Here is a 13,039-nt window from a genome sequence, read left to right as displayed (position 1 = left end):
TTCATGAGAAAAGATGTGATAAGTACACAAACTTGTCCTGAGAAAGTTGGAAGTGCTTTGATTCAAAAACTGTATTTTTTTATTTCAGTTTCCAATTCAAATTAAAACTGGTCATGTTTGAATTTACAGCAGAGGGCACATTATGAGAATTCCCTTCCCCTACTCTACGTTTACAGATAGATACAATGAGGAAAATATTACAACCTGACTGGAGAGTATGTTTATATTTATGAATGGAGTTGACATTACAGTGATGACCTTAAGACCCCCCTTTCTTCCCATACCTCATGAGATACACAGCTGGCGCTATCGATTGCTGGGGGCAAAAATGTGTCGCCAGGGAGTGTGTGAGAGACTTGAGTGCCAGATATGCTGCTCAAGGGCCAGCACACACTGGGAGAGAGAGGGAGGGAGAGAGGGAGAGACGAAGGGAGAGATGGAGAGAGAGAGAGAGAGAGAGAGAGAGGGAGAAAGAGAGAGAGAGAGGGAGAGAGAGAGAGAGAGAGGGAGAGAGAGAGAGAGAGAGAGAGAGAGGGAGAGAGAGAGAGAGAGAGAGGGAGAGAGAGAGGGAGGGAGGTCACCTTGGAAAGGGTGGGTTTTGATGGGAGGGGCAAGAAATACATGTATTGCATAGATCCTTTGGGCATTGATCTCTGAACAAGGGTTGTGGCCGCATATATGGGCAAAAGCAGGCAAAATCCCACGGAAGCCATAGCCATGCAGTTCAATGGCACTTTTCATCCACAACATCACTGAACTCGAATGAAAAGTGTGGACAGAAATGGCGCTCCTTCTGACTTTAGTTGACACAAGACTGAGAAGCGCTATATTAGAACAGTAAATGAGGGAAAGGCACGTTGATTAGTGGTCTAAACTGAGTGAGTACTATGCTGTCAAATTAAAAAAATATAACTTTTCTGTCTCACTTTTTGTTGCAGATTAAGGTCCTGATAAATGGCAACTGGATTATTGTATTCACTGTCTGTGTGGTTGAGCGCACCCAGAGGGCAACCAGTGGGTTTTGGCCTGCACCCCACTGGTGATGTGCCATTTCTAGTCCGTTCTGAGACCACCATTGATGGGTGAAAATTCACTCATGTTACCTCAGGACTCCGGAGTTGCATATAAGTATATTTATATAGACAACAACAACAAGCTCGTTGGGCTCACCCAGCAGGTCGGAGAGAAGCACGGGCCCTCTGTCAGAGAGAGAGGGAGCCCGGGCTTACTCCCAGACTGCAGCAGACGAGAGAGAAGCACTATTAAACAATCGCACAAGGTTTGTATAGATAGAAGTTTAGCGTTCTCTGGCGCCCAAACTATTTGTCAGCAGGGATAACCATGTGGTGGATCTCTGACGTCCGAGGCTCCCTGTCTTGCAAGGATGGCAGTTTGGCACAAGGTCGAAAGAAGCACAGTCCGACCCTTCTTATCACCTCTGGTCTAAACATGCTCTTGTACATATGCAGACTAAGTGGCACCTAATAATCTAAGTTAAAGACACACAGAAACACAGAAAAGCCATGTTCCTGCTTACATAAGCACATGATTCATACAATATTAATACAAGGCACTTGATTCACATATTCTTAAGTCATTAACAGTGCTTGGAAATTATCTCCATCAACCATTATATTTAGTTTAACTGGGTGTGGATATTAAGAAAATAACATAAAACTTCAGCAATTCTGTGAATTTCTGAATCATACCCTTGGCATAGACTATTTACAGTAAAATACCATCCGCTAAACAAAAGAAGTTTATGTCACAAGAAGGCTCTCAATGTGAAAAATAAAGACTTAATTTCTATCTCCAGATAACAATGGTATTTAACCATGGAATTAATCAAGTTTATACCACTGTCACAATGAGAGTATACATGTATTTTGTTAATTCAATGTCTGCCTAAACACTCACTGTGGTAGAAATGGCAATGGGGCAGTTTACCATTTACTATTGTTGTACAGTTCAGACTTTCCATAATAAACTTGTTTAACCAGATCTGCTTCATGTCTTCATATACAAAAACACAGACACACAGTAAGCTCTGAATGATGACTGAGTCAATCACAAAAGTGACAAGGTCCTGGACAAGGCGAGTATACAGAATGTTAAGACTATTAACAATGAATTTATTAAAGACAGGAATGATTCCATCCTTTTGAACATTAAGGTCCATATTTACGCATTGGTGTTTTTTATGAGACACATCTAACTTCATTTTTGGTACCGTCGTCATGGTATCTCATGTTTCAGGAATACAGACCACTGTGCCAAAACTCCGAGCTGTAGATTCTGGAGTGTAGTCCTTAGGCTGTCTGGTGTACAAGCTGTGGCTATTAAATAATGAGGCCAATGCTGTAGTTCAATTCTAATGAACAAAACTCATGTACCTCTTATACTAAGACTACTGCCACTCCCTCAACCACAGAGAGGATAACGAGGCCTAATACTACTGCCACTCCTTCAACCACAGAGAGGATAACGAGGCCTAATACTCCTGCCACTCCTTCAACCACAGAGAGGATAACGAGGCCTAATACTCCTGCCACTCCTTCAACCACAGAGAGGATAACGAGGCCTAATACTCCTGCCGCTCCTTCAACCACAGAGAGGATAACGAGGCCTAATACTACTGCCACTCCTTCAACCACAGAGAGGATAACGAGGCCTAATACTACCGCCACTCCCTCAACCACAGAGAGGATAACGAGGCCTAATACTCCTGCCACTCCCTGAAGCACAATACTTCCACCAGGGAGCGCTGATGGGCATAAGAGGGGGATCTCAATGACGCTTGTCACTGTAGATACCAATACATGGATTAATGCATCCCAAACCCTGTTATACTGATACAATAATAATAATAATGAATAATGTATCTATATATTATAGAATGATCAATATTGAACTCGGCATTGCCATCATTCTTGGTCAGTTCACTTCCCATTTCAGGATTGACATGGCACATAGCGCTGTTATGAACAGGAATGTTCTCCTGCTTAGGGTACTAGATCCATCCTCAGAATCAGCTGCAACACAGGAACTGCCATAAGTAACAAAACTATGTAATATCGACAAACTGTATAAGTCACATCAAAGAACATGCCAATGTGACGCCCCTGTCATGGGAAAGTGTTTGTATCCCACGAAAAGAGATGCATCAAAATGACACGGTACTGTAAGCGGATATTCCATGTGAACTTATGCTACACAGGGTGTGGCGCAACTAAGCATTTGGGGCATTTTGTGGGAACAAGATGTAGCCGGCAGGAAGTTCGAGTTAAAATGACCTGAATGAACTGGAGTGACTGCTTGTCTTACAAAACAACAAACATGCATGCCGACACACAGCCCGTCTCTTGGAAAGAACACCCAACACAGAACCCGAAACACAATGAATGAGAGCTTTAATACATCCAAGCGTGCCGGATGGGTCAACTACCACATTTCAGCAACATTTTCTCAACTGAGTCCACAATCAACCTAAATATGAGGATGTCAGAAACTGATTCCTGTGTGATATCTTGGGATAGTGAGACGTACAATGAGAACCAGTGCTGGCAGCATGTCTGAGGGCTGATACAGTCTTTTTAGAGAACACAACACTCAAACAACACAAGTTCAGTGATGTTTTTTTTTTTCTTATTCATGCTTTTACCAAGATGTTTTAGAAAATGTTCGCCTGTCTGAATGTTGGCCTTAAGAAAATGATAATGCCATGACAATATTGTTAATTTCTTGACAGGTTTTCTACTGGATGTAAGCATTACATTGACCTGAGGCATATACATGTAAGGTTTACAAAGAATGTGACAGATTTGAACACGGCAGGAAATAAAATACACAAGGAAGACGCATTAGCACTTGGGAAGAGTTAGATCAGGGCTTACTCAGACTTCCACTCCAGAGTTGGGATGCATCGAAGAAACTGAATTAGATTTTCACTTCAGTCCTAATGTCTGTTTGGCAATGATGGCGCCAATGAAGGAAGCACCGGAGGATGAGGAGGAACATGAATTATGCCGTCAATAAGTAAGGGTTGATCTAGGACGAGCCAATATCCACCCTGTGCAGGAGAACATATATTTAGAAACCTTTCCTTCTCATTATTTCTCTGTGTACTGTGGTTCATGCTGTGTTTTTTTTTGTTTGTTTGTCTGGGACGTGTTAATAATGAAACACTGTAACAAACTCATACATTTTCCATATTACTGTAATGCTAAAGTAATCCAATGTGTCATGTTTGTTCTAACTCTCAACTGCTAACCTCTTGATGTCTTCCTGTAGTAGAGCAGTCCAGCAGCACAGACCACCAGTCCCAGCAGCAGGCCAGCAGCCCCAATGGCGATCTTATTCCTCTCAGCCTTGGGCATGGAGGAGTCTGACAGTATATAGGGGAGACACACAGTTGTAATGCTGAAGAGAAGGATTTCAGATACAGCTTAAACATTAGATGATAAGCAGAGAGAAGTAGTCAGCACGATTGAAATGGGTATACACTGATGATACATCTGGCTATTGGATTAATTTCAAAACTAAACACAGAAATCACAAAACAGCATCCACAAAATCCTAAACACCTCATATATTTCAAAATCAAATGTTTGCATCATATGGCAAGCACATCTATTCAAGCACTAACAAGAACTACGTGTCTTAGAATGGGAATTGTGTTTGTTAATACTTTGCAAAATCATGTTGAAAATTAAGAATGGTTTCTTTATTATTTCATGCACTATACATTTATACATGTACATACAAAACAGTGTTACATGTGTTGTTAATTTTTTGCTGTAATACCTAAAAAAAGAAGAAATGATGACAACTGATTTGGAACTCACCCCAGACAAACTCCCTGGGCTCCTTGAAGCTGGCGTGCTCCACCACACAGGAGATCTTCTCTCCAGCTTTGGGGGTGAACTCCAGGTGGGAGTGGATCTGGTAGTACCAGTCTCCATCCGCCAGCTCCTCCGTGGCTGAGACATCACTGGTCACCTTCTGGCCGTCTCTGTACCAGGTCACACGGATCATTCGTGGGTAGAAGTTGTAGGCACTGCACATCAGCATGGCGAGTTGATTGCTACTGACTGGCCTCACCAAATTCAGATTCACGCTGGGCTCAACTGTAAAAGTACATTTTTTTTCAGTGTGATGATTTTCTATAATTTCCTGCATTGGAAGATATCTGTGCTTCATCATCAATTTACATCAATCAGCAAAGCTTTCAACATGTAAAGAGGAATTCAGACTTTCACACATATGACAGTTTCTGCTTACACGTGTTTTCTGAAAACGCATATTCTATCAGATGGGAATTGGACTCTGTTCTCCAAGTGAGAGGCTGAACCCTCTGTGCCTCAGAACAAGCATGAACACATGTGCAGAGACAAACAGTCAGAGGTGAGCATCAAGTTAAGGGAAGTTTACTGAAGGAATGGTCTGGAAGGTCAAGCAAGCGTGAAGAAAAAACATCCCAATATATCCTAAATGGTAATACTAATGTATATGTATTATTTAATGATTTATTTATTAACTACACTAACAATCAAAAAAATTCTCAGGAACACACAACCTACAGAGCTGGCTTAGTCAAGAAACTAAAATCAGCACTTGCATCTCAAGACTAAGCAGTGAACAAGGTCGGTATTACCATTCAGGATATATTGGGATGTTTTTTTCTTCACGCTTGCTTGACCTTCCAGACCATTCCTTCAGTAAACTTCCCTTAACTTGATGCTCACCTCTGACTGTTCCCTTTTACTATGTTCACTATATTCTACTTTTTTCTACACTATATTCTACACCATGTTCCCTTTTCAAAATCAAATGTTTGTGTCAAATGGCAGACACAGCTATTCATGTGGTTACACTTTTTCAACTACTAACTACACACTACTATGATACATCTAAAATACTATCTTTGTTTGGCTTATGGTGTTTGTAGCAACAGTAACAGCAAACACACACATACAGTACTTAGTTCAACTTTATTCCAAAATCCTATTTGCCAAAGTGTTGCACAGAGTAAATGCACCTTTTACATCAGTGTGACAATGTACAATATGCCCTTTGCTGAATGTAAGACATATACAACTAAATGAATCATTTGTAAATTTACTCCTTGCATAAAACAAGACAGTGTGCAATGGTGCGAGAATGCAACACATCAACATTGCAACCAACACCCTCCTTTCACACTGGCACACTCTGTATGCGTATACAGAGGGCATTTTAAAGGGCAGTGCCTTGAAAAGGCACTCAGATGATCCCTCTCTGAATGTTGTGTCTTCAATTGGGGATTATGTTTTTGCAAAAAGTGTTGAAAACTGAGTGTGTGGCAGAGAATTAGCTTTTGCAGAGGTTTCAGAAACCGTGTCACATGTAAACATCATGTGTGTAAGAAACTGGAAGAAGACAAATACATTTTTTAGACTCACTTTTTTTGTCCATTCCATGGCTTTTGTAGACAAGAGCATTGACTTTGCAGAGTCTGTCCACAGAGCCCCGCTCATAAGGCAGAAGGTGTTCATCTTCATTCTTTTCACGTGCTAGAGCCTTGCCATAATCTGAATAGCCGACATACCTACCAACGGTGCTGTTAAATACTAAAAATTCCAATTTATTATAAAAGTACGACTCTACAAACACCATGTCTGCCAAACTCATCGAGTTTGAGTAGCATCGCATCCATCTGTACTGGCAATATCCGTCTAAAAAGAAATAAAAAATATTAGGATATAATGAATAGTTTAAAATATGTCCTAAGCTGGGACTTCTGTTAACTGCGTAACTACTCTTTAATTACTCTTTCTTTCTGTTTATGTATGATATGTACAAGTTTTCACTTACCTACTCCAAGGAGAAGATATACTAATGGCAGGAGACAAGCACAACTCATTCTTGACCTGGACATGGTCTCCCTCAGTTAGGAGAAAGCCGTGTGTGAAGGTCGTTATCACTCAGTGCAACGGACCAATCAAGAAATTAAGAAGGTACAGTGTCATATATTTTCAGGCAAATTGCTGTACCAAATAAGTTAAGCAGCAGAGCAATGTAACAATCACAAGGGCTGTCTGCAGTTAATGAACAAAGACAAGGCAGCACTAGAAAATATAGTGTCTTTTACAAATTCATAAAATCAAATACAATTCATAAAATATACTCAAATCCATCCTGATGTCCTTAGACATGCCTCTGGATCGTATGACTGTTAATGAACCTGGCCTTCCTATTGGATATTTCTGTTCAGCCATAACTTATTTAAAGAGGTGGAAAATATTTCTCGTTTCCTGTAGTCAGAGTACATACGGCAGCAGCACACATTGGTATATCAGCACATTTGAAATATGAAGCTTGCCATCATCTGGCTTTTGATTACATGTGTCCAATGCACAGGAAGTCAATGTAAGTAAGTAGTGAGACCTTTAAAACATTACCCTAACAGTAATTGTTGACATTGCTGAGGCAATGTGTAGTCCGGCGGTCATTATCGAAAAATAAATAAAAAGCGCGACAAACAGTTGTTTCGTCCTGAAGGGATTTATTTTTCGCTAAGAAAAAACATTTATTTTCAAATTTTTAAATCAACGGAACTTTTTGGAACATTCTGAGGAGCCGTATAATAAGTAATTATAATTTAACAATAAACAGTTTTTACAATAACCTATTCCCACAATCATGGAATAGCAGACCCTATCCAGTCATGAAAAGATCATTGGGAACGGTTTAAACTGCAGGGTGCCAATACAGACGTGGACAAAATTGTTGGTACCCTTCCGTTAAAGAAAGAAAAACCCACTCACTGAAATAACTTGAAACTGACAAGCTCCAGTTTTGTCTCATCTGTCCAAAGGACATTCTCCCAGAAGCCCTGTGGCTTGTCAATATGCATTTTTGGCAAATTCCAGTCTCGCTTTTATATGATAATATATGGCTTTCAACCAACAGTGGTGTCCTCCTCGGTCGACTTTGGCTCAAACAGCGACGTATGGTGCGATCTGACACTGATGTACCTTGACCTTGGAGTTCACCTCTAATCTCGTTGGAAGTTGTTCTGGGCTCTTTGGTTACCATTAGTATTATCAGTCTTTTCAATTTGTCATCAATTTTCCTCTTGCGGCCACATCCAGGGAGGTTGGCTACAGTCCCCTGGACCTTACACTTCTGAATAATATGTGCAACTGTAGTCACAGGAATATCAAGCTGCTTGGAGATGGTCTTATAGCCTTTACCTTTAACATGCTTGTCTATAATGTTCTTTCTAATCTCCTGAAACAACCCTGTCCTTAGCTTTCTGTGGTCCATGTTCAGTGTGGTACACATCATGATACCAAACACCACAGTGACTACTTTTCACCCTTTAAAAAGGCAGACTGACTGATTACAAGTTTGAGGACACCTGTAATGCTAATTAAAGGACACACCTTAGTTTAACATGTCCCTATATTCAAATTATTTTCAATCTTTTCTAGGGGTACCATCATTTTTGTCCAGGCCAGTTTGATTCTTTTTTTTTTTAATTATTATTCTGTTGGACCACAATTCAAAAGCAATGTCTGATTTTCATTAGTTAACTTTCAGTACATTTTTATTTATTATTACTTTGGTCAGTTTTCAAGTTATTTCAGTGACCGTTGTGGCTTTTTCTTCCTTTAGCGTTAGGGTACCAACAATTTTGTCCACGTCTGTAGCAGGGTAAGTGCCTGTGAAGGAAAACACGGAATTGCAGGAAATTTGGGAGATTTGGATAACGTGTGTGTGTGTGAGAGAGGTCTACATCCATGCCCATACTCATGCAAGTGAAAGAAGGTATCTGAGGCAAATGCCTCAGCGAGATTACAATGCATATGTGCCTTTGAGTAGCAGATGCACATTTAGACATAACTGCAAAAGTGACAAACCATTACCAAAGACTGAAAGGTCGCCGTGGACCATCAATCACATGCTGAGAATGATGTACAAATAGTGACCCAGTAGGCCTTTTGAACTGAGGCCTAACAAGGCCTATTGTATTTCGTCATGCAAAAACAACAAAAACCTGAAAGCGGCAGTTAAAGGGAATGCCATGAACTATAGCTCTATAGCCTGCCTGCACACACATAATGTATACACTGTGTTTCTCTTTTGTGCTCCAGTTATGTATCAAGATTCCATCAACGACATATACTGTGACAATAACCAGGAATATTTTCCAGCAAATCATGATGGGAATCAGCTACTGTATGTGGACTTTGAGAACAAGACAGTAGTCAGCACATTACCAAACTTTGTAGACCACGTCTCCTGGGACACGTTAAATGCATACGCTTACAATGAAATGAAAGAATTTCAGGATGACATGGAAGATATTGCAGGACAACTTGGTTATCCTCCAGAGGCAAAAGGTAAAATGCAGCTTTTAAAAAAATACTTTTTACTTTTAATTGAAAAGTTTGCACTATAACACTGTAGTGAGTACCATTAACTTTTAACATGTTTCTTATGCTGATTGATATTGTATTTATTTTTGAATTCTTTTTTAACAAAGCCAAAGTTATGAATGTTAAATTGTGTTATTTTTTAAGAATAAAGTAAAAAAATATACTGTATGTTAAATGGCAGAGCCCCCGGTTAGTGTCATGTATGTCCGTAACGAGGTGCGTTTGGGTTCTGAGAACACCCTCATCAGCTACGTCACTGGGTTCTACCCTCCTCGACTCACGGTGAAGTGGACCAGGAACAACAACAACGTGACACAGGGAGTGAGCTCAAGCCAGGTCCACATAAACAACGACGGTTCCTTCAACCAGTTCTCCATCCTGAAGTTCACCCCTCAGGAGGGGGACATGTACACCTGCACTGTGGAGCACTCGGCACTGGAGGGTCCCTTGACAAGATACTGGGGTGAGATGCTACAGCAAATAAACTGTGTGACGCATTCCCCATTAACCTGGATATATTATATACAACACAAGGCTTTGCAATCAGTTATGAGCCTCTCAGTCCTAATAGTGCTTAAACAAATTATCCTGGACAACAAGTAATCAAGTATTGCTAACACTTGTCTTGAAAACTGGTGTAACCATCACAAACATATCGTGGCAGAGCCATCATCATGTAACATAAGAGACAGATATACAAGAGATACATCACTACTGTGACATGCCTTAAACACTAGATGATGTGGTATACCCAAGATACACCAATTGTCATTGTAGCGAAGGGAGAGCAGGGTCACTCTACCCGGACTCGAACCCAGGTCTACAGGGTGCCAAACATGCTCTCTGACCGTCACACCAAAGAGCCCAGCTCAATGGCATGGCAGCCAGAGAGCATATTTATCCGTAGTGACGATCACATCGTCACACTGCCCTCACCTTCGGGAAGCGCACCCATGCGCTTCACGTACACAGACATCCCTCACGCATACACCAATCATGCTTCTCCCATCCAGAGCACCCCACACACACAAGTGCTTCACCCAACCATGGGGTCCCTCACACAATGTTCACGGGTGCGCTTCCAATGACCTCACAGCAGGGCATCCCACTTCTGACACCATTTGTAGCGAAGGGAGAGCAGGGTCACCCTACCCGGACTCGAACCCAGGTCTACAGGCTCTACAGCCAAACATGCTCTCTGACCGCCACACCAAAGAGCCCGGCTCAATGGCATGGCAGCCAGAGAGCATATTTATCCGTAGTGACGATCACATCGTCACAGTCATTATATCATTATATGATACGTTTATTTATTATATGGCAACAACAGTACGAGCGTTCTGATTGGCTAATGCGTAGTCATGCCAGCTGCGTATTGCCCTCCTCACCGGTCAATACGGATCCGTATTGCCCTCCGACAACATTTTCAAAATGAGCGAAAGCGATCAGTCTGAGTTTTACTATCCAGACAAAAATGAAAACATCAACAGCCATTAGGAAATTCAGAAGAAGCGAAGATTTGTTATTGAAAGTGATGATGAAGACTAGAAACTATAGTTTGAATCATTTGTGTTGTTACTTTACTGTTACTTTACTGCCATTTTAGCTGAGCCGTGCTGTCCGTTTTCTATTGATCATTGTAACTTGAAGTTAGCAAGTAATTGGTTGCTACGCAACACCTGAAACACATTGTGGTGTGAAACGACTTGAGAGCTCAACAAAACGACATGTTTTCTATTTACAATTACCATTTCTTTTCATTTACAAAATGAAAGGAGCGATACATGCCATATAATAAACAACTTATTATATTAAGCTACTGACTATATCAAACTTCAGCTTTGGCGTATCAACCTCGCAATCGATAGCGCTCGGTCGATACGTTAAAGCCTCAGTTTGATATTTCCCAGCATTTACAACTCAAGCCAGCCAGTCTTAGCTCCAACGTTTTACATACTGATTTGTGTGTGCATCTGTGTCTTCCTCAGATGTTGAAGTGTGTGTGTGTGTGTGTGTGTGTGTGTGTGTGTGTGTGTGTTTGTGTGTGTGTGTGTATGTGTGTGTGTGTGTGTGTGTGTGTGTGTGCGCGTGTGCGCATCTGTGTCTTCCTCAGATGTTGAGGTGCCAGAGTCCAGTCCCTCAGTGTTCTGTGGAGTGGGTCTGACTCTGGGACTGCTGGGAGTGGCTACCGGAACGTTCTTCTTTGTCAAGGGAAAAGAGAGTGCAGGTATGAGAACAGAACAGACATCACATGACAGTTCATTTCTTTGTTGTTGTATAAATTCAACCAGAAATGTGTTTTGTTCAACCTGGTATGCTTAACACTGACCCCTGCTTTAAATAAACTCACACACAGAGGAACTCCGACCTTGGAATTTTTTATTGTAAAAAAATGAATAAAAATACCCAGGGCTAGAGTGATCGGACCAAAGGATGCCAATGACCCTAAGCTTAATATATATGATATGATATGTGCTGATGTTTTTTATTTTTCTCCTTTCAGGCATAATTCCTCATTAATCAAAGCCCTCCTGAGATGTACTTCCAACAACTGCAGTTGAAGTTTTTCCTAGCTGGAATATGTCAGGGGTTCTTCATGCTGTTCATGTATATATACAGGTACAGATATATATACACAGTAGGAAAACTGAGAAATTCCAAATTCTAAATAAGTAAGTGAGTAAATAAATAAATATACTATGTCGATGTCTCATGAGTAAACTGTGAGTATACTCATTCAATTCAATTGTATTTATATAGCGCCAAAACGAGATAGGAAGGGGGGGGGGGGGGGATTGTGTGGCAGAAGGGGAAGGAAAACAATCAAGTGTTGTACACAGCGTGCATTTGGTAGATGTACATATATTTAGTATATACAGACATCAGGTGGTATATACATGATACATACAAAAACAGCTTAGTGGGTATACACTGTGCTCATAGGGTTACTGTTACAGGGGTAAAGAGAGTAGGAACAGAAAAACATGTCGGTGGCGGCAATAATATATATTGCATATAAATGCTAGCATAGGGTATGGGGTAGAGTAAGTGTACGGCAGTGCAGTGGCGGTGGGTGCAGTGGGCCGAGGGTTTCTACAGGTAGATCGGGTGGAGAGACTTCAGCAGCGTCCCATAGCGAAGATAGTCTAGACTAGGAGAGAAAGAAAAGACAGAATGAGTGGGTAGAGTTTGGCTGTCCATATGCGTAGATGAGTGGTGGTGAGGAGCAATGTTTCCACATCCATCAGCAATTGGATCATGCTATAAGGGAGAGAGAACATTTTTTGTTAGTAGACATCAATTTGGGAAACAGATAAGGAGATACTTTTAGGAAGTCAATTAACAGTAGGCAATATGGCCATTTTATCAGTATTAATATAGGCATTAGCAATGTGATATAAATGGAGAGGGAGAGAGAGAGAGGCTGCCTGGCTAGGTGTATGGGAATATTATTTATTTTGTTATTTTTAGTTACGGTTGGCTGGTATGATGCATGCAGATTTGAGTTTTGGATGGCAGGGTACACAACAGTGCCTAACTGGCTGGAGACAGTCGCAGCACGGGCCGTATGCTGTACCCGAGATCCATAAAGGCCCTCCTTCACGATACAATATACG

At 41.1% G+C, this 13,039-nt stretch overlaps 2 protein-coding genes across 2 annotated transcripts; one reads left to right on the top strand and one right to left on the bottom strand.

Annotated features, from left to right (window-relative positions):
* Positions 1 to 3,978: 3,978 nt before the first annotated feature.
* Positions 3,979 to 7,092, bottom strand: LOC122132926 (rano class II histocompatibility antigen, A beta chain-like). The gene is made up of 5 exons (XM_042707888.1): positions 6,853 to 7,092; positions 6,441 to 6,713; positions 4,845 to 5,126; positions 4,271 to 4,384; positions 3,979 to 4,069 (listed from the first exon to the last, which is right to left on the bottom strand). The coding sequence occupies exons 1-5, from the start codon at positions 6,914 to 6,916 to the stop codon at positions 4,029 to 4,031; spliced, it is 774 nt and encodes a 257-aa protein (XP_042563822.1). The 5' UTR covers positions 6,917 to 7,092; the 3' UTR covers positions 3,979 to 4,028.
* Positions 7,093 to 9,139: 2,047 nt separating this feature from the next.
* LOC105889176 (H-2 class II histocompatibility antigen, A-R alpha chain-like) lies at positions 9,140 to 12,186 on the top strand. Its single transcript, XM_031568320.2, has 3 exons — positions 9,140 to 9,386; positions 9,604 to 9,885; positions 11,536 to 12,186. The coding sequence occupies exons 1-3, from the start codon at positions 9,140 to 9,142 to the stop codon at positions 11,742 to 11,744; spliced, it is 738 nt and encodes a 245-aa protein (XP_031424180.2). The 3' UTR covers positions 11,745 to 12,186.
* Positions 12,187 to 13,039: the final 853 nt, after the last annotated feature.

Source organism: Clupea harengus, chromosome 5, assembly GCF_900700415.2.
Source record: "Clupea harengus chromosome 5, Ch_v2.0.2, whole genome shotgun sequence".
NCBI classification, from domain to species: Eukaryota; Metazoa; Chordata; class Actinopteri; order Clupeiformes; family Clupeidae; genus Clupea; species Clupea harengus.
This window is presented reverse-complemented; position numbering and strand designations above follow the sequence as displayed.

Coding starts and splice junctions, on each gene's coding strand:
- LOC122132926 (XM_042707888.1), bottom strand. CDS start 6,916: ATGTCCAGGTCAAGAATGAGTTGTGCTTGTCTCCTGCCATTAGTATAT. Junction 5,127..6,440: donor CCATGGAATGGACAAAAAAA/GTGAGTCTAAAA, acceptor GTACTTTTACAG/TTGAGCCCAGCGTGAATCTG. Junction 4,070..4,270: donor CTACAGGAAGACATCAAGAG/GTTAGCAGTTGA, acceptor TCTCCTGCACAG/GGTGGATATTGGCTCGTCCT.
- LOC105889176 (XM_031568320.2), top strand. CDS start 9,140: ATGTATCAAGATTCCATCAACGACATATACTGTGACAATAACCAGGAA. Junction 9,387..9,603: donor TTATCCTCCAGAGGCAAAAG/GTAAAATGCAGC, acceptor GTTAAATGGCAG/AGCCCCCGGTTAGTGTCATG. Junction 9,886..11,535: donor TCCCTTGACAAGATACTGGG/GTGAGATGCTAC, acceptor TGTCTTCCTCAG/ATGTTGAGGTGCCAGAGTCC.